The sequence below is a fragment of the Biomphalaria glabrata genome, chromosome 18, assembly GCF_947242115.1.
Source record: "Biomphalaria glabrata chromosome 18, xgBioGlab47.1, whole genome shotgun sequence".
Taxonomy (NCBI): Eukaryota; Metazoa; Mollusca; class Gastropoda; family Planorbidae; genus Biomphalaria; species Biomphalaria glabrata.
The window spans coordinates 3605622-3628135 of NC_074728.1; the positions used below are offsets into that span (position 1 = coordinate 3605622).

General features: G+C 36.0%; 1 protein-coding gene across 3 annotated transcripts; it reads left to right on the top strand.

Annotated features, from left to right (window-relative positions):
* Positions 1-449: 449 nt before the first annotated feature.
* On the top strand, positions 450-13379 carry LOC106054628 (uncharacterized). Of its 3 annotated transcripts, XM_056016763.1 has the most exons (7): positions 450-606; positions 2587-2722; positions 7054-7156; positions 9200-9405; positions 9970-10044; positions 11140-11189; positions 12980-13379. In XM_056016763.1, the coding sequence occupies exons 3-7, from the start codon at positions 7070-7072 to the stop codon at positions 13303-13305; spliced, it is 744 nt and encodes a 247-aa protein (XP_055872738.1). In that variant the 5' UTR covers positions 450-606; positions 2587-2722; positions 7054-7069; the 3' UTR covers positions 13306-13379. The 3 variants fall into 3 exon arrangements, with proteins under 3 accessions (XP_055872738.1, XP_055872740.1, XP_055872739.1); XM_056016765.1 differs by lacking the exon at positions 2587-2722 and having other exon boundaries at positions 451-606; XM_056016764.1 differs by lacking the exon at positions 450-606 and having other exon boundaries at positions 2550-2722.
* The last annotated feature ends 9135 nt before the right edge of the window (positions 13380-22514 follow it).

The window sequence follows — 22514 nt, forward strand, 5'->3', positions numbered from 1 at the left end:
CCATTCACTTGTCTGTACCAGCTGGGGAAAGTGTGTGGGGGGGAGGGGGAGAAAAAAGAAAGGGATACCTATGTGGATTTTTACCGTTATCGGTTTTTAAAAACATTAACAAGTACAATTTCTTTCCTTTGTTCAAGATACCAAACAAAATAATTAATTACCAATAGTTAATAAACTGTTGTTGTTTTTTTTCTATTGATTTTTGTGTTGTCATGTAAAAAAAAAATTGTGCAAAATTTCAATATTTTTCTCTCTAAAAAATTGTTTTGAGTTCTGAGCGAGGCGCCCACTAGGCTGCTGTCTAGTTTACCTATGCTTAAGGGCCGGCCCTGCAACGTGTATGCAATGTGTATTCCTGTACCCATGGGTACCTTGCTATGCTACTGCTCAGACACACAGCTAACCGTTCAACACAGCGGAAATCCCAAGTTACTTCCGGAAGCAGTCACTTCCATTCATGGTACACCCAGAAGTAAATGGTGTACTTGAATATTGTAGATTTTATGTTTTGATTCACAGAGACGTCACTCCTATATTTTTTTTGCCACTCAGATCTGTGTTTCTTTTTAATATTGAGCGTGAGAGTTGACTATTATATAGATTACAGTAAGTCTTTATGAAATTTTACTATTTTTTTAAAGTAGAGTATTAGAGATATTAAGTCTGCATCATCTCACTTTATTTTTAGGGGCATAGCTAGGAATTTCACATCATATGGGGGCACGGGGGGGGGGCTTGACCCCATTGGGCCCCTGCATTTTGCGTAATACTTAATATTTAATGTAAAAACACTCCTTTTAGGGGCCCCTACTCAAGTGAGGGCCAGGGGGATCTTGAAATTCTCCCCCCCTCCTTCCCCCACCCTAGCTACGCCACTGCTTCTTTTGGACCTTGAAAGCCTTTATGGCACTGTGCAACAATATAACAAATACTCTGCTGAAATATTTCTTGTAAAATAAAAATTGTTCTAACAATGAACACATCTGTAATAGTATCTTCAAAAGTAATTAAATACACAAACCCATTTTGAAACACTATGTCAGTCTTGTGTTTGTTGGGAATAATTGAATCTAAGTCTTGTATATTCTTTTACGTAAAATTGTAACAATATCGAACTTCTGGATTTTCTGTTTTTCTCTTGGGGTTTACACAGATAAACTAAACCAGTGATTCTCAAACTGTTTTCCTGAATAGGCGTTCCAGGAACTACTTATCTTCTTCTCTTATAAAATACAGACGTTACTTCAAAAATAAGATGATTACGTCCAACGCGTCATGCATCTAGTCATGCATGTTAACCTATGACCTAAACTCTGCCAAGTCATTAGTTTTCCTGGCTGGCTCAGGCAGCCCATTCCATTCTCTATTAGCACTAGGGAAAAAGGAGCATGTGTACAATTAATAAATAAATAGTAGACCACCATATAAATTCATCTCTTCTAAAAAAAAATCCGCAAAGTGTCCCGCTAAATACATAGAAAGTCCGTTACGGAAAAGGTTTGTGAAACACTGAATGTAAACAATGCTAAGGACGCTCCATTAAATTTCAATGGTGCCAAGTAACTTTACAAAAAAAATGAGCTAAATACTGAACTTGTATAGAAAATTAGTTTCTACATGGTGGTAAAATGTGCATACAAATGACAATAAGACTAGGACTACTTCCTTTATTCTGAACACCAGATTCACCAAAAAGAAGTTATTTATAGTCTTTCTGCCTTTGGTGACGATGCATATATGTAAAACGTTGAACTTAAAAATAAATATTTACAGTAAAAGGTGGTGTGTTTTTTTATCGAACAAAGGAAATAAATTGCACTTGACAGATGTTGCGCAGTAAGTTGAATAAGTCTTCTTTATACTTTGCGTGGGAGGCGCGGAGACTAAGTGGTAAGGTGCTTGGCTTCCAAACCGGGGGTCCCGGGTACGAATCCTTGTGAAGACTGGGATTTTTGCTGTATTGTTTACCTGACATTAGTTGGGGAAAAGTAAAGGCGGTTGGTCGTTGTAATGGTTACATGACAGCCTCGTTAACTGTGGGCCACAGAAACAGATGACCTTTATATCATCTGCCCTATAGATAGCTAGGTCTGAAAGGGAAGCTTTACTTTTTAAACTTTGTGTAGAGAATTAGGTCGTCGCTTTTAAGCTTTAAAGTAACAATAGATAGATATGAAACCTTCTATTTTCATAAGCACTTCGCTGGTAAAGTGGCTAGAACATTGGCTTGATGGGGGGCTTGGCCTCGAGTTTAAAATGAAGTTGTACAACTTTTTCAAAACATAAAATACATTTAAATAGCTATCACGATAACCTTCACACAGATACCCCACATCTTTCCGGAATGGTAGAGATAAGTGATGGGATCACTGCTAGAAATTAAGAAATTGCCTAAAACCTGGTGAAGAAATTTCTAATCGCACACATTTATTATTGCTGGTCTGGAATCACACTTAATATTAGCTTATTTTTTTTTTTTAAGTTTTTTAACATATTTTTCTTGTTTGTTTTAATTTTCCTAACTTGGATATTTATTTGCATTGTTCTTTCCCTTGTGTTTTCTTTGGCTGCTCCTGACCTGTACAGGAAATAAAAAGCCAACACTTCACTGTAGCGTTCGTGTGCTACGCACTGTGAATGTAAACAATAATATTAGACCTCGCCTTTCCCTGTGCTTTAAATGTAAAGAGATTTATTTCTTCAAACTGGGAAAACACAGAAGGTTAGTCATCTAGAGTCTGTTGCATATTCTTATTTAGACTAAAATAATTTTTTTTTATTATTCTGTTATATCATGCATATTCTTATTTAGACTATAATAGGTATACTATTATGCTGTTATATCATGTATATTCTTATTTAGACTATAATAGATGTTGTTTTATGTTGTTATATTAAGATACATACTTATATAGCTACCATTTTTAGCGGCCCCCGTAAGGGGAAAAAGCCGCTATTAGGTTTGTGCAAAATGTCCGTCTGTCCGTCTGTCCGTCTGTCACACTCAGATCTCGAAAACTAGAAGAGATATGAAAAATATTATTTCATCATTAAATGGGGCTTGAAAAGTTTAGGTGCAACGGCTACTTTTGGTTTTCTAAAAGCAAACCGTTTAATTTATAAAATTAATTATGCAAGCGATTTTTTTAATAAAAATACACCAATTCTAAAACAATTACGTAAATGTAAGGGAGGCAATGTTACAATATGCTAACAAAGATCCACAATCTTTGTGTATTTTCAGTATCACCAAGTCAAATATATTTTTAAAATGTACAGGAAATGTTTACAACAAATATAAATAATAGTTAAAGATGTTTTTTCTGGTAAACTAGCTGCTAAAATTAAAAAGAAAACATTTCTGTTTAATTATAAAGGCTAATAATGCACTTTGTATGTAAATATCACGCACATTTTTTTAAATGGACTTTTTATACAGCGATTTTCGTGCAGTAGCGTAACGTCGTAACATGATCACATGCTAAACCAATTCCATAAACTTTTTTAAAAAATCAGATTTTATTTATTTTTTGTTTAGTGCCCCCATCCGAATAAAAGAAGATTATTTTTGTGCGTTTTGTCTGTTGGTCGGTCTGTCCGTCACGATTAGATTAAAAAAAACTAGAACTCTAAAAGCAATTGAAAATCTGATTTACCCTTTAATTTTCCTCCCGTAACATCTCAATAGTTTTAATTATCTTAAAATTGATTGTTCCGGATTTTTTTGTGCAGAACTAATCAACCCCAACAAATGTTTGTTTGCTCTTCTAATTTATATTACATTCAATTTCAATGCTTAAACGTTGCAAAAACACATTATCAATAATATGTTGTTCCGTATTTTATGTAAATAGCATATTAATGCTAAATCAAAATCTCTACACTGACTTATATTTCATTAAGTGTAAAAATGTTCCGGATATTGTTTTATAAAACATGAATTATGCCTAATTATTGTTTGAGATCGCATAATTTACTAATATTACACTTATATTATTTGACAATGTGTCACTATAATTGGTTATCAATATCAAATTGTTCCGTATTTTCATCTTTAAACAAATTTTAAAAATATCGACAATAGGTTGTTCAGGGCTTTAAAAAAAAAGTAATTTACTAGAATTGATTACTGAACATTACTTTTTAGATATTTAATTTTCTTGCTGAAACATAACATAGAAGTTTTGTAATCGATAAAGAATGTTCCGGATTTTGTTTCTTACAAATCGTCGCCAGAAAGTTTAGAATTTTTTTTAAAAATCTACTAACGCCAAATAATTGTTTGAACTCCCTCTTCTAATTAATAAACAAATAATCTTCTCATTTACGGATTTTTATGAAAAATATTTTAACTCACTACTCTCTTACAGTACATTTAACTTTCTACCTAAAACGTTAAAACATCTAATTATCGTTAATATTATGTTCCGATTTTTAAGGAAAACAGAATCCAAACACCAAAGTAAGGTATGAAAATCTCTCCGCATGGCTTTAGTACATCTAATTTTTATACGAGACCATCCAAAAAAATTAATTAACGGTATTACATTTATCTGAAATTCTCTTTTTCTTTTACTATTTATACAAACATCCGGAACAATCTATTATATAAACTTTTCAATTGTGTTCATACCTAAAAATTATTGCGATGTTTTGAAACGTAAAATAAAGGTTAATCAATTTTTAATAACTTTTAGTTGTTTATTTTTTTTATATCAAGATGACGGACAGACCGACTGACAGACAAAACGCAAAAACAATGCGGCTCTGATCCTCTTTAAATAAATTCTATTACAACTCAGTGCACAAATGTCTATGAACCCTCGTTAAATATCTCGTGTAAATAAAGACATTTTTTTATGGTACCGGTACTAGCCTATTGTGAGGTAATGGAATTTTTTTTCTTTGACGTCATATGAATGACTCTTTAAATGTAATGCTAAAAGAACGCACTCGGTGCACCAATGTCTAATAACCCTCGAAAATTGCTCGTATTGATGAAAACATATTTTAGTCTAACTAAGCCGTGTGACGTAGTGTTTTTTTTTTCCTTTGACGTCATATGGAATGAATTCTTTAAATGAAATGCTAAAAGAACGCACTCGGCGCACCAATGTCTATGAACACTCGATAAATGGCTCGTAATGATTAAGACGATTTTTAGTCTAGCTAGGCAGTGTGACGTAGTGTTTTTTTTCCTTTGACGTCATATGGAATGAATTCTTTAAATGAAATGCTAAAAGAACGCACTCGGTGCACCAATGTCTATGAACACTCGATAAATGGCTCGTAATGATGAAGACGATTTTTAGTCTAGCTAGGCAGTGTGACGTAGTGTTTTTTTTTCCTTTGACGTCATATGGAATGAATTCTTTAAATGAAATGAAAAAAGAACTCGGTATAGTAATGTTTATTAAGCCTCGTTATGTGATTCGCGTTTAAAAAAGGAATGATATCTTGATTTAGATATAATCTAGATTTTTTAAACTAGATCTAGATTTTTATTACAGTATATCTAGATCTGGATTTATATTCTAATTAAAATTATTTTAGAGTCTTGATCTACAATTTCTAGATCTAGTTAAGACTAAAATAGACTAGATTAAGATGTAGAATTTCAATTTCTAAACTTAAAGTGTAAAAAAAAGTGTAGATTTTCATTTCCAAACGTTTTGATCAATATTGCAATGTTTTAATATACTAAAACTAATCTACTTTTTTTTTAAATTTAATTTAAATTTAAATTTACGGCTAATGAATCTTTGAAACATTATTACTTTTGACCATTAAAATTAAATCACCTCTTGAATATTATTTGCGAATATGCAGATCCGACAGGGATCCGACTTCGACGGGGGCCGCCTCTGAGTTTGTGTAACACAAACTCTCTTTGTAATCTTGTTATTATTAAATTTAAAAAAAAAAAAAAACAAGAAATGATAATCGATTTTCGTAGGGAAAAGAAGGAAAATGATATTGTTTCTGTAGCTGGAGAGACTATTGAAATTGTGCAAACTTTAAAATACCTTGGTACTATCCTAGACAATAAACTAAATTTCGAATACAGGTTGTTCCCCTTTAAAAAAAAATACATTTAAAAAGCGATCACCCGGATACCCAGTTCTTTCCCCACCCCGCCAGCCCCGACCCCCCAGTCCCCACCCCTTTCTAACTGGTCCAGACAAGTGATAGGATCATAGCGTATTGAGAACGCTAAAAGCTTGACATCGTGTTAAAGAAAAAAGAATTTGTAAATAGAATAAAAAATTTCTAATTGCATAGATTTATTATTCGTAGTCTAGATGTAATTACATGATTGATCCAAACTAATTTAAAAACTTAATATGCTTTTTTTAAAAAGTATTTGTGATTGTTAAGTAACTTCTATAATCTGTAAAATACGATAACGACATTTTAAACACATTTTTTAAATATGAAAAGCCTAGGAATGCAACATAGTATGTAATAATCTTTGGTAACGGACATTTATTTTTTCTCCCCACTACAATATCAAAACTGTTGAAACCTACAATTAGTGCTATTACAAAACGTATAATAGACCTTGAAGTGACTCTTGACCTTTGACGCCATCACCCACTAATAATAGCCACTTAGCTGCCACTTAGTTTTGTTGTCACTTAAGTTAAGAATTTAGAGCTAACAGCTTTGTTGATTTAGAAAACAAAACTTTTGGAACTAATTACTTCCCTTTACAAACCAAAAAAACTTATTTATGCACTGCTGATGTGGTACAGAGACGGAATATGGGGGAGTTTTCCCGGTGTTCACAGCCTTCGGCCTCGATTCCAACACGAGCATCTTTAAAAAAACAAGCCATCTATAATAGGGATGTAGCAAATTGATCCCTCCTATATAACATTCCAGACAGGCCGATGGATAGTAAATTACATGAGCCTAGAGCAGTGGTTCCTACAATTTTAGGCTCGTAGACCCTCTGGGGTTCTATACAGAGCACTTTGGGATTCATTGGCCTAGAGTTTCAAGAGTTTGTTTCTTCATTGACTTGACATTGCTACTCTTTGTCTTTTACAGATTAAGTCAATGACCAATGTCAAGGACGCTTGATTTGGATGTTAACTGTCCGATTCCCATTTCGGAAGACAAGACGAGTGCCAGTGGCACAACTGCACAAGAAGTAAGATAAGGTTTTAAACATGAGTGCAACTAGACTATTACATGACAACAGAATGACGCAAATAAGATAAGGTTTTAAACATGATAGTAACTAGACTATTACATGACTACAGAAGGACGCAAATAAGATAAGGTTTTAAACATGAGTGCAACTAGACTATTACATGACTACAGAAGGACGCAAATAAGATAAGGTTGTAAACATGATAGTGACTAGACTATTACATGACAACAGAAGGACGCAAATAAGATAAGGTTTTAAACATGAGTGCAACTAGACTATTGCATGACAACAGAAGGACGCAAATAAGATAAGGTTTTAAATATGAGTGCAACTAGACTATTGCATGACAACAGAATGACGCAAATAAGATAAGGTTTTAAACATGATAGTAACTAGACTATTACATGACTACAGAATGACGCAAATAAGATAAGGTTTTAAACATGAGTGCAACTAGACTATTGCATGACAACAGAAGGACGCAAATAAGATAAGGTTTTAAACATGAGTGCAACTAGACTATTGCATGACTACAGAAGGACGCAAATAAGATAAGGTTGTAAACATGATAGTGACTAGACTATTACATGACAACAGAAGGACGCAAATAAGATAAGGTTTTAAACATGAGTGCAACTAGACTATTGCATGACAACAGAAGGACGCAAATAAGATAAGGTTTTAAACATGAGTGCAACTAGACTATTACATGACAACAGAAGGACGCAAATAAGATAAGGTTTTAAACATGATAGTAACTAGACTATTACATGACAACAGAAGGACGCAAATAAGATAAGGTTTTAAACATGAGTGCAACTAGACTATTACATGACAACAGAAGGACGCAAATAAGATAAGTTTTTAAACATGAGTGCAACTAGACTATTGCATGACAACAGAATGACGCAAATAAGATAAGGTTTTAAACATGATAGTAACTAGACTATTACATGACAACAGAAGGACGCAAATAAGATAAGGTTTTAAACATGAGTGCAACTAGACTATTACATGACAACAGAATGGTGTAGTAAGAAATGTAAATTAAAAACAAATTACGAAGCCTGGATTGAATCTCAAACATAGATGAACTCTATGTCTACCAGCTTAATTCTAATTCTTTACTATGATTCAAGGTTTATTCGCGAATGTTTACTTGTTAGACTAAATATGCTAGAAGATCATTGTTTCTTCCTTTTGGTAAAATTTCGAAACATTAAGGTCTGGTGATCTTGAATCGTCCATGAAACACACTAGTGCTATCTGCGCTATATGAAGTTAACTTATTTCTTGATTTAGATAAAGACACGGGACGGTTTATCATTCTTCGCGTATTTTTCGGTCTTTTTTTAAATTTTCAATTTCATCTTTCATTCATATTCGCCTAGGTCCTCCCTATTCTCTTCACCTAGGGCCTTCATTTACCTAAGGCCGGCCCTGGCATGACAATACAAACCAATCGAATTGAGAAATATATCTACAGTGGTGGAAATGAGATTAAGCATAATGAATAATAACAAGTACCTTTTGAAAAAATATCTAAGGGAAATTTATTCATATCTCTAAATGCTGTAAGAATTATTACCCCTTTTCGGTATCAAATAATCTTTATTTATTGCCATTATTTAATGAGGTAAGTAGTATTTCTTATTGATTTGTTTGATGTCTTGGATAATGAATGATTGTGTGAAGTTTCAACTTGATCCAAGCTTGGGAAGTGGGAGAAATAATGTGCTCGAAATTTGTACCAGACAGAGAGTTGATACAAACGTGTTTACAATTCTTATTCTTTTTTTTTATACTTAGCAATCCCAGAATACTTCCAGAAATAACTTGACTTTTGATACTGTCAAGTTATTTTTTTTTACCTCCCTTGGGCTATGATGAGTTATTTTTATCCCTTTATACGCTTTCAGTGTGTATGAAAAAATATTCTGAGTTTAACTTTTGTTACTATTGATGACCGTGACACGATTATCACGTGATAGTAAAAATATATTTTACAAATGCTACAGTTCAATTAACGTTTCTTTACAGCTTAAACATGATGAGAAGTCTGAACTGTGTCTTCAACATGATGAGAAGTCTGAACTGTGTCTTCGACATGATGAGAAGTCTGAACTGTGTCTTCAACAGAGCATTAAATATAGAATAACCGAGACTCAGTTTACTAAGACATTACAGGACGAGACAGTTGATAAGTTGGTTGATGAGTTTGAATTTGTCAACTTGGCCGAAAAGTCGTGAGTACATTTTGTTGTCCGTTCTAGAGTTAACATTTTTATTAGCTTCAACGCAAACCTTGAACTTGTAACATTACCTTGAACTTTTCACTTTGAAATTTCTCATCATTTTGACTTTTTCACATGACCTTGACCGTGTCAATTCGCCTTGACCGTTTCAATTTGCCTTGACCTTTTCACATCACCTTGAACTTTTCACATCGTCCTGACATATTGACAACACCTTCAACGTTTCACATCACCTTGAACTTTTAACATCACTTTGAACTTTTAACATCACCTTGAACTTTTCACATCGTCCTGACATATTGACAACACCTTCAACGTTTCACATCACCTTGAACTTTTCACATCACCTTGAACTTTTCACATCACCTTGAACTTTTCACATCACCTTGAACTTTTCACATCACCTTGAACTTTTCACATCGTCCTGACATATTGACAACACCTTCAACGTTTCACATCATTTTGAACTTTTAACATCACTTTGAACTTTTAACATCACCTTGAAGTTTTAACATCACCTTGAACTTTCACATTAATTTGCTTTCATCCTTTCAGAAGACACCAGGAAGATTTAAGGAAGCAGTCAAAAAATGCACTGATCAAAGCCATAGAAAGTGAATGGCATTTTAGGTACATTTTTACAAAGCTTATATCAACTCACTCTGTCTGTCTGTCTGTCTGTTAAAAGTGTTTACACGTTATTTCTCCCACACCCATTTTAGGATCCAGTTGAAACTTCGCACAATTATTTATTGGCATAGTCATGGTCCAATAAAAAAAAAGCAGCCAGTTAGATAATTAATTACTAGTAATTAATAATTTTGTGTAACACCAAGGGAAACTAATACTTCAGTATTCCCAGATATGGCTAAATTTGTTACGTTTAGTCCCCTTGTAATAATTGTTAATGCTATTTCTCCCTAACATATTCTCCGATCAACTTGATACTTTAAACAATTATCTATTGTACCTAACAAAACATGAATCGTTAAACAAAAATAAAAAAAGAACTATTTTGTTTGTTATCGAATAAGGGAAATAACTTCATATATAGTTTTACGGGTGGAGTTCTCACGGCTATGGCCAAATTTCGATTCACGGTGCCCCCGCTGCGGGGGAGAAGAGGAAACCGTGCCTCATATTCTGTTTGACTGCCCCAGACTTGCTGATCTCCGCCTCGACAGGTCTGGGAAACCAAAAATTTCTCGACCTGTATGGTGACATGTATGCACTACACAAGACAGCAGGGTTTCTGTCCAGGGCTTTTGCAAGAGAGGATTTGAACCTCTCAAGCCCTCACTCTAATGGAGTTTGATGATGATGATGATGACGGGCGGCGTTCTTCCATTTTAGATAAGATTTTTTTTCCAAAAAGGATTTTGTCATTAGCTGGTGACAGTTAAAGCAGTTGATGGTTTGTGCTAGCCATTTGGCGTCCCCGTCTCTGCCGTTAATCACATAAAAGATGTGCATTATATCATCTTGATTGTAAAGCTGTAAGAAACTCAACGGGAAGGGATACAAATGTGATAAGATAACTAGAGCACCGTGTTCTCGCTAGATAATATTATGGTAGAGAAAATATGCATTAAATTGGATATTTGGACGTTACATACTTTTAGTTTACATGAAAAGAAATATTAGTAATTAAAATATTGTTTCGCAATTATTTTATTTTCTTGTTGAAAGACAAACTAAGTTGTTCTTTTTATTTTCTTGACACAGACCTTATTTGTGGACGCAACCTTTGAATCTCAAGCGCAATGTGGTACCATGTAAGTGCAATAAAGTTAAATGACTTAAAGAAATACCGGATCTCTGAATTTCATAGCGGATTTGTATTTTAAATAGAGTTATGTATTCCATTGTGTTTATGTAGAACTCAAGATTGTTTCATTACTTTAATGTCACATTAAGTAGGCCCATTGTTAACTGAACACTTTGAATCGAAAATACTTAAATTCCTTTCAAATTAGGTCAAGTAATTATAATTTTAGTTAAGACATTGTTCCAAATATCAGTGCATTCGTCAACGTATGTACTTTGACCCAGCTGTGAAACAAATATTTTGCGATACTTAATCCAGCCTAAACTATGTCCATAGGATTCTATATATTTATGATCTCAGAGTTTAGTGACAAGAACTTTATCGAAAACAGAACTTTTGACTGACGTATATCTTTCTCGTCTAATCGCTAACTGCAAGGGAACTCCTCTCAAAATGAGAGCTAACCCATAGAGTTGTTTTTATTTCTGTAGGAGTTGTGTCCCTTGCTTTTGTATGCATTAGTATCAATTTTGGGCTAGCTGTTTGCTGAGAGGTTAACGAACCGGTTCCGGTGTGAAAATCAATCCATGGCATATGTAAAGTAAAATATGCTGATCTTTACCATTCTTTTTTTACTTTAATAAACTTGCATATTTTTTTAAATTTTGTTTTCGGCAGTCAAGGTTTTAGAGCACCTGTTATATTTTGAATTTTTACGCTATATCTTCATCTTCGTATTTGTCGAATCTACACATGTACTGTCATCGTTATTTACATCTTTATCTGCATCTTTATATACATCTTTATCTCATCTTTATCTACATCTTTGTCTGTATTCTTTATCTACATCTTTATCTACATCATTATCTGCATCATTATCTGCATCTTTATCTACATCTTTATCTGCATCTTTATATACATCTTTATCTACCTTTATCTACATCTTTATCTGCATCTTTATATACATCTTTATCTGCATCTTTATCTGCATCTTTATCTGCATCTTTATCTACATCTTTATCTGCATCTTTATCTACATTTACTTCTGTTCTCCTTTTCATCTATATATACATCAATATCTGCACCTATACTTGGAGACGCAGTGGACTGAGTGGTAAAGACCTTGGCTTTCGAACCAAAGTTTCAAATCCTGATACTCAAAGAAGGGCGAGTGTCTCCAGAACCTAATATCTTTGTATCTTTACTGAAAGCTATGGGTAAGGCCAAAATCTTGATGAAGACTGGAAATTTTAATTTCGGGCGCCTCTGAGTCCATCCAGCTCTAATGGGTACCTGACATAAAAAAAGTAAAGTTCCCCTTTCAGACCTTATGGTCTATAGGGCAGATGATGTAAAGGTCATCTGATTCTGTGGCCTACGGTTAACGATGGTGTCATGTGGCCAGCACAACGTCCAACTGCCTTTACTTTCCCCCAGGTACCCATTAGAGCTGGGTAAACTCAGAGGTGCCCGAAGATCCCGAAATTAAAAATCAGTCTTCACCAGGATTTAAACCCCGGACCCTGGTTCGGAAGTCAAGCGCTTTACCGCTCAGCCACCGCGCTTCCGTACCTGACATTAGTTGGGGAAAGGTAAAGGTGGTTGGTCGTTGCGCTAGCCACAGGACACCCTTGTTTACCGTGGGCCACAGAAACAGATGACTTTTATATCATCTGACCTTTAGATCGTAAGGTCTGTAAAGGTGAACTAAAAGGAACATCTATATTTACATCTTTTTTTTTTTCATCCACAACTTCATCTGTATTTTCATCTATTTCTTCATTGAAACCTTTCCAGATCACTTCCTGAACAACGTCCCAAAAGAAAAACTCATGCGTCCACTTCGTGAACGGAGCGCGTGCCATCTGGCCACGTGCTTCGGGGAATTCTGGGAGAGCGTCTTCTATCACCTTCAAATGACCGAACAGGACGTCAGCATCGCCAAGGCTGACAATAAATATATCTATAAGGCGGCAACCATGCTTTTGATGAAGTGGGCCTACAAGATGGCCAGCAGAGGGACACTGAAAGCGCTAATTGACCAGCTCATAATTGTCAGTGATTATGACCTAACGCAAATTGATTGGGAGAGAATTCTGCACATCATTAGGGAAGATGACTGATTGAGATTTTACCGTCTAGTCTTATTATGTTTATATTTTGTTATTAAATTTAAAAAAATCTTTCTCAACAATGATATTTTGCTTTAATTTTTTTTTATTGGTAGTCTAAGAAGAACATTTAAACACATGAGATGAGACATAAATTTTAAAAATTAATAATTAGCTTGCCTATACGACAAACATGAAATACACGGAGACAGACTGTACGGGATGGTACGAACTTTGCCGAATGCAAAAGAAACGAAGCTGCGACAGATAAGAGAAAGAAAAAGAAAGCTGTCCTGCCAGCTAACCCTAACACAGATGCTTATGCATGCACGAACTGTGGCAAACGCTGCCGCTCCAAAATTGACTTGATCAGTCACCCCACCAAGATTCTGCCCCATCTCAAGACGTAACCAAAGCCAATGACTCATCTGGGCGCATCTATTGTCTTCCGACAATATATATATGGTTGTCATTGCCGGAAGTGGTAATGGATGTAAGCACTTCACTACCTATAAAATGCTTCCTAATGGCATGCGTCTCAAATACCCTCTGTCAACCAGTCCAACTCCTGGCCTTCACGTGTGGCTCAGATATTGGAGAAGGGACAAAGGCGAGTAGCTGGCGCCTTAACCTGTAAGCTTATGGCAGGGTGAGGGGGGGGGGGCTCGTTAGCCATGGCTGGCTACCCACCTAGGAAAAGGAAAACTCTGAATTCAAACCTCTGTTGCCTTGCAGCTATACCCTATCATGGGAAAGGCTTCGGGAGTTAACCCTGAGGAAAAATCAGGAGCTTGCGACCCTAAGGCAGTTTGCAGCACCCAGTGCTACACCCTGACCCCAAACTATATCGGCACTGCCGTTCCTTTGGATACATCAGCTGAGAGGAGAGAGGCGAACTAATGTGCGGGCGACATCGTTCCGACCATAGCTAGTGCCCAAACATTCATCTCATTTCCTTGAGATGATCCATAGTCGCTTCGCGACTGATGGTGGCCATAGAGAGAGAGAGAGAGAGATCTTTCACCTTTTTCTATTTCTTAGTCTGTTGGGGCACCACACCAGGGCCGGATTTAAGGGCGGCATGCGAGGCTACAGCCCCTGGTACTCCACAAGAAAGGGCATTCGCAAGAAAGGGGCCTTCATAAAAGAGGTACAAATATATCCGAATTTTTACTGGTTAGAATCTTTTTATTTCTCAATTATTTTTTTTTTCGCCTCAACAAAAGTCCTGACCCGTGGCCTCCACATATATAAATCCGTCCCAGGATTCAATCGAAACCAATGCTTAATAAGGGCCTGACAGCAGACCTGTGACGTGGTAACGAGAGGTGAACGAGAGGTCGGTCGAGATCAATAGGTCTACAATAGCGAATGGTCTCGGTTTCACTAAATATTTTTGACCAAAAGTTAAATATGCAGATCTCTAGCCGATGCACCGCACTGTATATTTGTCGGCACTACCTAGTGATGGCAAGGTCGGGGTTCAAACTCAGGTAAAAACAGATTTAGCCACTGGCCATCAATCTAACAATGCTAAAGCGCTACTTCGTTTTGGATTTTCATACACGATTAATAACTAATTAGTCAAGACTATTACTGATAATGATTATTTAATCAATAAGATTAATGACTAATTAATCAAGACTATTACTGATAATGATTATTTAATCAATAAGATTAATGACTAATTAATCAAGACTATTACTGATAATGATTATTTAATCAATAAGATTAATGACTAATTGATCAAGACTATTACTGATAATGATTATTTAATCAATAAGATTAATGACTAATTGATCAAGACTATTACTGATAATGATTATTTAATCAATAAGATTAATGACTAATTGATCAAGACTATTACTGATAATGATTATTTAATCAATAAGATTAATGACTAATTAATCAAGACTATTACTGATAATGATTATTTAATCAATAAGATTAATGACTAATTGATCAAGACTATTACTGATAATGATTATTTAATCAATAAGATTAATGACTAATTAATCAAGACTATTACTGATAATGATTATTTAATCAATAAGATTAATGACTAATTAATATTATAATGATTAATGATAAATTAATCAAGATGATAAATGGTTAATTTTTAAAGACGATTAATGATTAATTAATCAAGATAGGAATACATATCTTAGCTGGTGGGCTGGTTCTTATTAGGCATTGTTTCTTTACATGGGAAATAACTCTTTGTTTAGCGACTCTTAGAGATGAAATCAGTTCCTGTTCCGATTTTTTCGCATTTTTATCCGAAAGATTTTCTGTGATGAGATCTAGATCTAGAGATTAAGTTGAACTTCGGAATGAGATTTTTAAAAAATTAGACAATGTAACACACATTTTAAGAGCTGATCGTAATCAATTTTTACTGGAAAAACATTTAGAATTGAATTGAATTAGATTGTATTGTTGTGACTAACGCTAATGTTGCGAACCGACGCCCCGTTCACCACGACTGAAAGACTGGTTGATACGAGAAGGCCTGTTTAGATCCGGCTAAAGTGATCAGCGAAAGATTCGAGTCCGAGCTGTCTGCAACTAAGAGCCGTTCTTCGTGCTACCAGAGAACTGGATTAACTCTTTCTCTCCGTAATTATTTACCTCATTCCGGTGGAATCAACGCTGGTATCGTCAGTTAGGAGAGAAAGAGTTAAAGAACTGGAGCGACACTGGGAAGTGTGTCGGTGTGTCGGTGGTCGGTATTACGGTTTGGGTAGGAAAGGAATTTTGGGATCTTTGGGCGCCTCTGAGTCCGCCCAGCTCTAATGGTTGCCTGACATTGGTTGGGGAAAAGTAAATGCGGGTGGTCGTTGTGCTGGCCACATGATACTCTCGTTAACCGTAGTCCACAGAAACAAATTGAGACTTACATCATCTGCCCTATAGATCGCAAGGTCTGAATGTGGACCTTTTTTTTTAGGAAAGGAATGGTAGAACCAAAAAACAAGACTCCACGTGCATTGATAGCTCAAGTGACTGTCTGTATGTTTTGTCACTGTTTTATAATAAATCTGATATTCACGTCCTTTCGTTAAGTGCTTGCCATGGACGTATTACAGTATGATGTCATTTTTAATAATGGATCCCATAATTTTTTAACATGTCTTGCAAGAGTCAGCAGCTGCCCAGCCCGCTGAAACCTGGTAATAGTAATGGATGTATGCGTGCAAACTCTATAAGACGTGTAGGAGGTTAACATTTTCTTTTTGATGTAACGTTTCAGTGGTTTAGTCGAGAGCTGATAACCACTTGACGCTAAAATATTTTTAAAAATTAACTTACAAATGTTAAATCAACATTTTAAATTCCCTTCGTAATTCAATATTGGGGTGTATAAATAATAGAAAGTGGATCTATGTTTAACTCTATTACCACTTGCTACAGTTATAAATATTATAATGTGCATCTATGTTTAACTCTATTACCACTTGCTACAGTTATAACTATTATATACAGGATCTATGTTTAACGCTGTTACCAATTGCTACAGTTTACCCTTGGAGGCTTGGTGGATGAGTGGTAAGGCGTTTGGGGATCCAGGGATCGAATCCTGGCGAAGACTGGGATTTTTAATTTCGGGATCTTTAGGGTTCATTCAGCTCTGACATTAGCTGGGGAAACGTAAAGGCGGTTGGTCGTTGTGCTGGCCACATGAAACCATCGTTAACCGTGACCCCCCTTAAAACAGATGACCTTCACGTCATCTGCCCTTTAGATCGCCATGTCTGAAAGGGAGATATTTACTTTTTTAAAAAATGTTAACAAATAGATGCGTGTAGGAGACTAACCTATTCTTTTTGGATGTAATGTTTCAAGATATTAGTCGAGAGGTGATAACCACTTGACTCCAACCCGAGATTTCTTCATTCATCACTGTTTTCATTCAACTTTCGTCCTCCCTAAGATCAACAATTCAGAACTACTTCCGTGGTATCAAAACATCTTAATTGGAAGACCACAAGATTGCATCACCTTCCCCATAGTATTAAAGTTCAAGAATGAAAACCTCACAACTGAAAAACATATACTTGTTGTTTTTGTTTGTACTCGTCATTGACTTGGCCTACTCAAAGCTAAGGAAAGATGTTTGTTGACTCCTACACCTTCAGACACTGACTCATCCCTTTAAAAAAGACAAGAAACACGGAGGATTCCCCCGCTTCATCATGTCAAGTTGAACTACTCGTCAGAAACTGGGACTTGGATTATTATTATGCAACAGGTTTCAAACCACATTAAATTTAAATGTATTGGACTAAATATTTGTCCTAGATTATATTTTCTGTTGTATGAGCTACATGTTGTTAAAAAAAAGCAAACAAACTGGTACCTTAAAACTGCGTGATCGCCAAGTACCAGTTTAAACTAATAATAATCTTCATTTATAGACATCAAATGGCCCCCAACATTATCTCCCCCGTAGATCGCAATGTCTGAAAGCGAAAGTTTACTTATTTAAAAAAAAATTATATCAAACGGAGGATGTCGTGTGGTATGCACTCTGGACTGTCGTCTCCATAGTCCCGGGTTCTAAACCTTCTCCTCTCCCCCCCCCCCCGGCCGTCCTGCGGGATGTTTGTGATAGGATGCAGGGGCGGACTAAGACTGAGACTAAGACTAAGACTAAGACTGAGACTGAGACTGAGACTTAGACTAAGACTAAGACTAAGACTAAGACTAAGACCAAGACCAAGACTAAGACTAAGACTGCTTTATTGATCCTTACGGAAATTTGTTGTGATTACAAGGACTCGTTTCTCATATAAAGACAACACAACAGAAAAATACACATAAATACAACAACATAAAGAGTTCATTCAGCGACTACACACAGGTATCTTGGTGCTTTTCATGTTCCCTGATCAATGAGTGGCGGTGATAGAGTCTGACCGAGTGAGGTACGAACGAGTTTTTGTACCGCTCCGTTCTTGTTTTGATTGACAGCAGTCGCCCACTTCGCGACGACCTGACGTAGTTCTGACGGAGCGGGGGGCCGTTGTCTTCCATGATTTTTTTCGATTTTTCTTAGGCACTGTTGTTCAAAAAGTTCCTTCAAATGTGGTAATGCTGTGAGTGTAATTTCTGATGCTTTTTTAATGATGTTTTCTCGACGTCGCAACAGTTTAGATGAGGCGTTGCCTTGCCAACAAGTTATTCCGTATGTTAGCAGATTTTGTATAGTCGAACGTGTATAGCAACAGTCATCAACTTGACATTTCTTGCGTCAATTATCCTCTCAGCCTATTCTTTGCGCATCATTAATATGCAGTGACTTCGTTTACAGGCTCTTTTGCATTCGTACAGGACATCGTACTTAGAAGATACGCCCCTGTCAATAACTTTTAGATCTCTATAATTTTGTATCTATAACAGCAACTATCAAATCATCTGCATGGCATGAGTGGTCCTTTTATAAAAGAATATTATCAAAATCTATTGAGAATTTAATGCAAGTCTTAGTGGCAACCATGCTGCTCTTTAACTGGTCCTACCAACCAAATTGGATGGCTGCCTGGTCGTGCGGTTTGTGCGCTGGACTGTCGTTCGGATTTATCGACGGTCGAGGGTTCAAACCCTGCCCGCTCCCATTCCCCGTCGTCCTGCGGGAGGTTTGGACTAGGAAGTAAACTATCTTCAACTCTGAAGGAACATCCGAAACATGTAAAACATTTTACAAACATTTTACAAATTAAATTCCGGCCCAACTGGCATTTGTCCGAAAGCCCATATAGCCAGTCCGCCTCTGCTAGGGTATAATTATCTTCTATTCCGAAAAATAAACCCATCTGAAACAAGTAAAACAATCAAACACATTAAAGTGGTCAAGCGCTCTGCTTCTGAACAAGAAACATGAAAACATGAAAACCAGAAACATGAGAACATGAAAACATGAAAACATGAAAACATGAAAACCAGAAACATGAGAACATGAAAACATGAAAACATGAAAACATGAAAACATGAAAACCAGAAACATGAGAACATGAAAACATGAAAACATGAAAACCAGAAACATGAGAACATGAAAACATGAAAACATGAAAACATGAAAACCAGAAACATGAGAACATGAAAACATGAAAACATGAAAACATGAAAACCAGAAACATGAGAACATGAAAACATGAAAACATGAAAACCAGAAACATGAGAACATGAAAACATGAAAACATGAAAACATGAAAACCAGAAACATGAGAACATGAAAACATGAAAACATGAAAACATGAAAACATGAAAACCAGAAACATGAAAACATGAAAACATGAAAACCAGAAACATGAGAACATGAAAACATGAAAACATGAAAACATGAAAACATGAAAACCAGAAACATGAGAACATGAAAACATGAAAACCAGAAACATGAGAACATGAAAACATGAAAACATGAAAACCAGAAACATGAAAACATGAAAACATGAAAACATGAAAACCAGAAACATGAAAACATGAAAACATGAAAACATGAAAACCAGAAACATGAGAACATGAAAACATGAAAACATGAAAACCAGAAACATGAAAACATGAAAACATGAAAACATGAAAACCAGAAACATGAAAACATGAAAACATGAAAACCAGAAACATGAAAACATGAAAACATGAAAACATGAAAACATGAAAACCAGAAACATGAGAACATGAAAACATGAAAACATGAAAACATGAAAACCAGAAACATGAGAACATGAAAACTTTGATATTTAAAGAGCTGAGGTCGTCAGTGAAGAGATGAGTGGTCGTTAGGCTGACCACATAGCACCACCGTTGACCTTTGCGAGCAGAAAAAAAAATAGGCTTACATCATTACCCCATTTATCATGGCGACATTCTTGATTCCTTGCCAATCTAGAAACGCTAACTGAAAAAAATTTAAAGAGGAAGATCCTAGCCAGGGTCGGACTGGGTGTCAAAATCGGCCCGGGCATCTCTATTTCGTCCGGCCCTTAAATTGTATATTATATGATGGACATCCAATTCTAGGTCAACATGTCCTCAAAATCATTCTGTCAAGTTTGATAATGTATCAATAGCTGTACACATGCATACAGTGACTATAAGTACTTCACTCAGAGGGCCTCTTTTGTAAGAGAATACTAGAAAACCTTGAACAATTTAATACGTGGCATAGTGACATCCATGCGGCCCTTATCTTATAAAATACAGACGCGATTTTAAAAAAAAGTTGATTACTGTGGTCCTACAGGCCCATTTAGGTACCGGCCCACCGGGCATTTGCCCGAATGCCCATATAGCCAGTCCGCCCCTGATCCTAGCCTTGTCATTGATGCCATAGAAGGATCCTAGGTATCCCCTACAAAGTCCGCATCACAAGTAAGGAAATACGAAAAAGGATCTCAATGATAATTGGTCCCATCAGCCCTGCTGATCACAGTTTGAAAATGCAAACTTAACCTATCTGGCCATATCACGAGGTATTCAGGGGGTTCGCAAACCCCTTCCTTAAGGGAACTGAACCAGGAAAAGAAAAAAGAGTCAAGACAGAGAAAGCGATGGGGAGACATTACGAAACGGACGGGCCTGGCGTTGAAAGAGATTCTGTTCAAGACGAAATACAGGAAATGGAGAAATACGATGGACGAATCATGTGTGCTTCCCCAACGGTCCAACAGACTAAAGGGAAAGGTGAATGTTTTGGAGGTGCAGTAAATGGATTTCATTTATTTAAGAAACCCGTCCAATCCCAGTGGAAACAAAAGCAAGCTTCCTCATTAACCGACATGCGACTATTTCCTTTCCACTTGATGGCGAGAATGTTTTAATGTTTTCCTTTGCTTCCACCACAGCAGTATCTCCACCTCCCTTCAGTTGTACACACAGAAAATATGCGATCATTTGAGCAGTCAATACCATTATCCAATATTTGAACTAGGCGTCTTTTACCTTTACCTATCCCATAGTCTTTTGGACCGTTGGGGCACCAAGCGAGACTCGTCGACCGTCTTTCTCCATTCCTCCCTGTCTTTTGCGTTGTTAAGCACCTCTTTCAATGGCAGGCCCGTCCATTCTTTTAAGTTGTCCTCCCATCGCTTTCTTTGTCGGCCTCTGGTTCTTTTTCCTGGTACTGTTCCCTGAAGGAAGGTCTTTGCGAGCCCCGAAGATCTTATGATATGGACATAGATTTTAAGCTTGCGTTGTTGTTTTTTTACTATAGTTAGCAGGTCATCATGGGGTAGTAATTCTGTCTCTAATATCTTGGTTTGTGATGTGGTCTACTTCACAATAAAACAGTTTCTGTAATGTGTATGCATCTATGTATGATTTCCAACATTGAATTCCATTTGATAAAGACTGTTCTATCTGTTCTGATTGATGTTTTTATCCTGGAAAATGAATTACAATAGCTTTGTCTTACATATCAAAGACTATATATATACAATGTGATGAAAGTTTCTTCTATAATAAATTACAATTTTATACATCTGTTGCAACTAAATGATATAAATTATTGACATTAATATAGTCAGAAAATGTGTTTGTAATATGGTCTCAATAAACATGAATGAAAATAGTCTTTATTTTTAATAGCATTCTTTTTCATTAATCATGGAAAACGACGAAGTACTGACATTTACCACTGACATCTTTGAGTTCATAGGAATTGAGAAATGTGCTCATCTTCCACCCCAAAGGAGGAGGATCCATTTACAAGCAATGTAAGAATAACTGCGGCAATATGTAAATTAAATTACATGTGCTGTAATAATTTCATGTTTTTTATTGCGAGGATCTCTTATCTAAAAAGCTAATTATGAATGATTTAAAAGAAAAGTGAGAATAATTATTGGCCAAGCCTCCAATTCGTTACTATACCATCAACTGTTTTATGAGCGAAGGGTCGTGGTGGCTGAGCGGTAAAGAATTTTGCTTCCTAACCAAGGGGTGTCGTGTTCGGATCTGGATGAACAAAAAGAATTCTGAGTTTTATTGTTGGGACCTTCCTGAGATCACACAACTCTGCTGGGTACCTGAGACATTTGTCGAGGAAAGTAAAGGCGCTTGCTCGTTGTGCTGGCCACATGACACCCTCGTTATCAATCGTCCATAGAAATAGATGATCTTTACATCATCTGATTAATAGATCATAAGGGTCTGAAAGGAGTACTTTAGTTTTTCCATACGCGGATGGCGGCCTTAAGTCTTTGACTTCTACTAAAACAAAC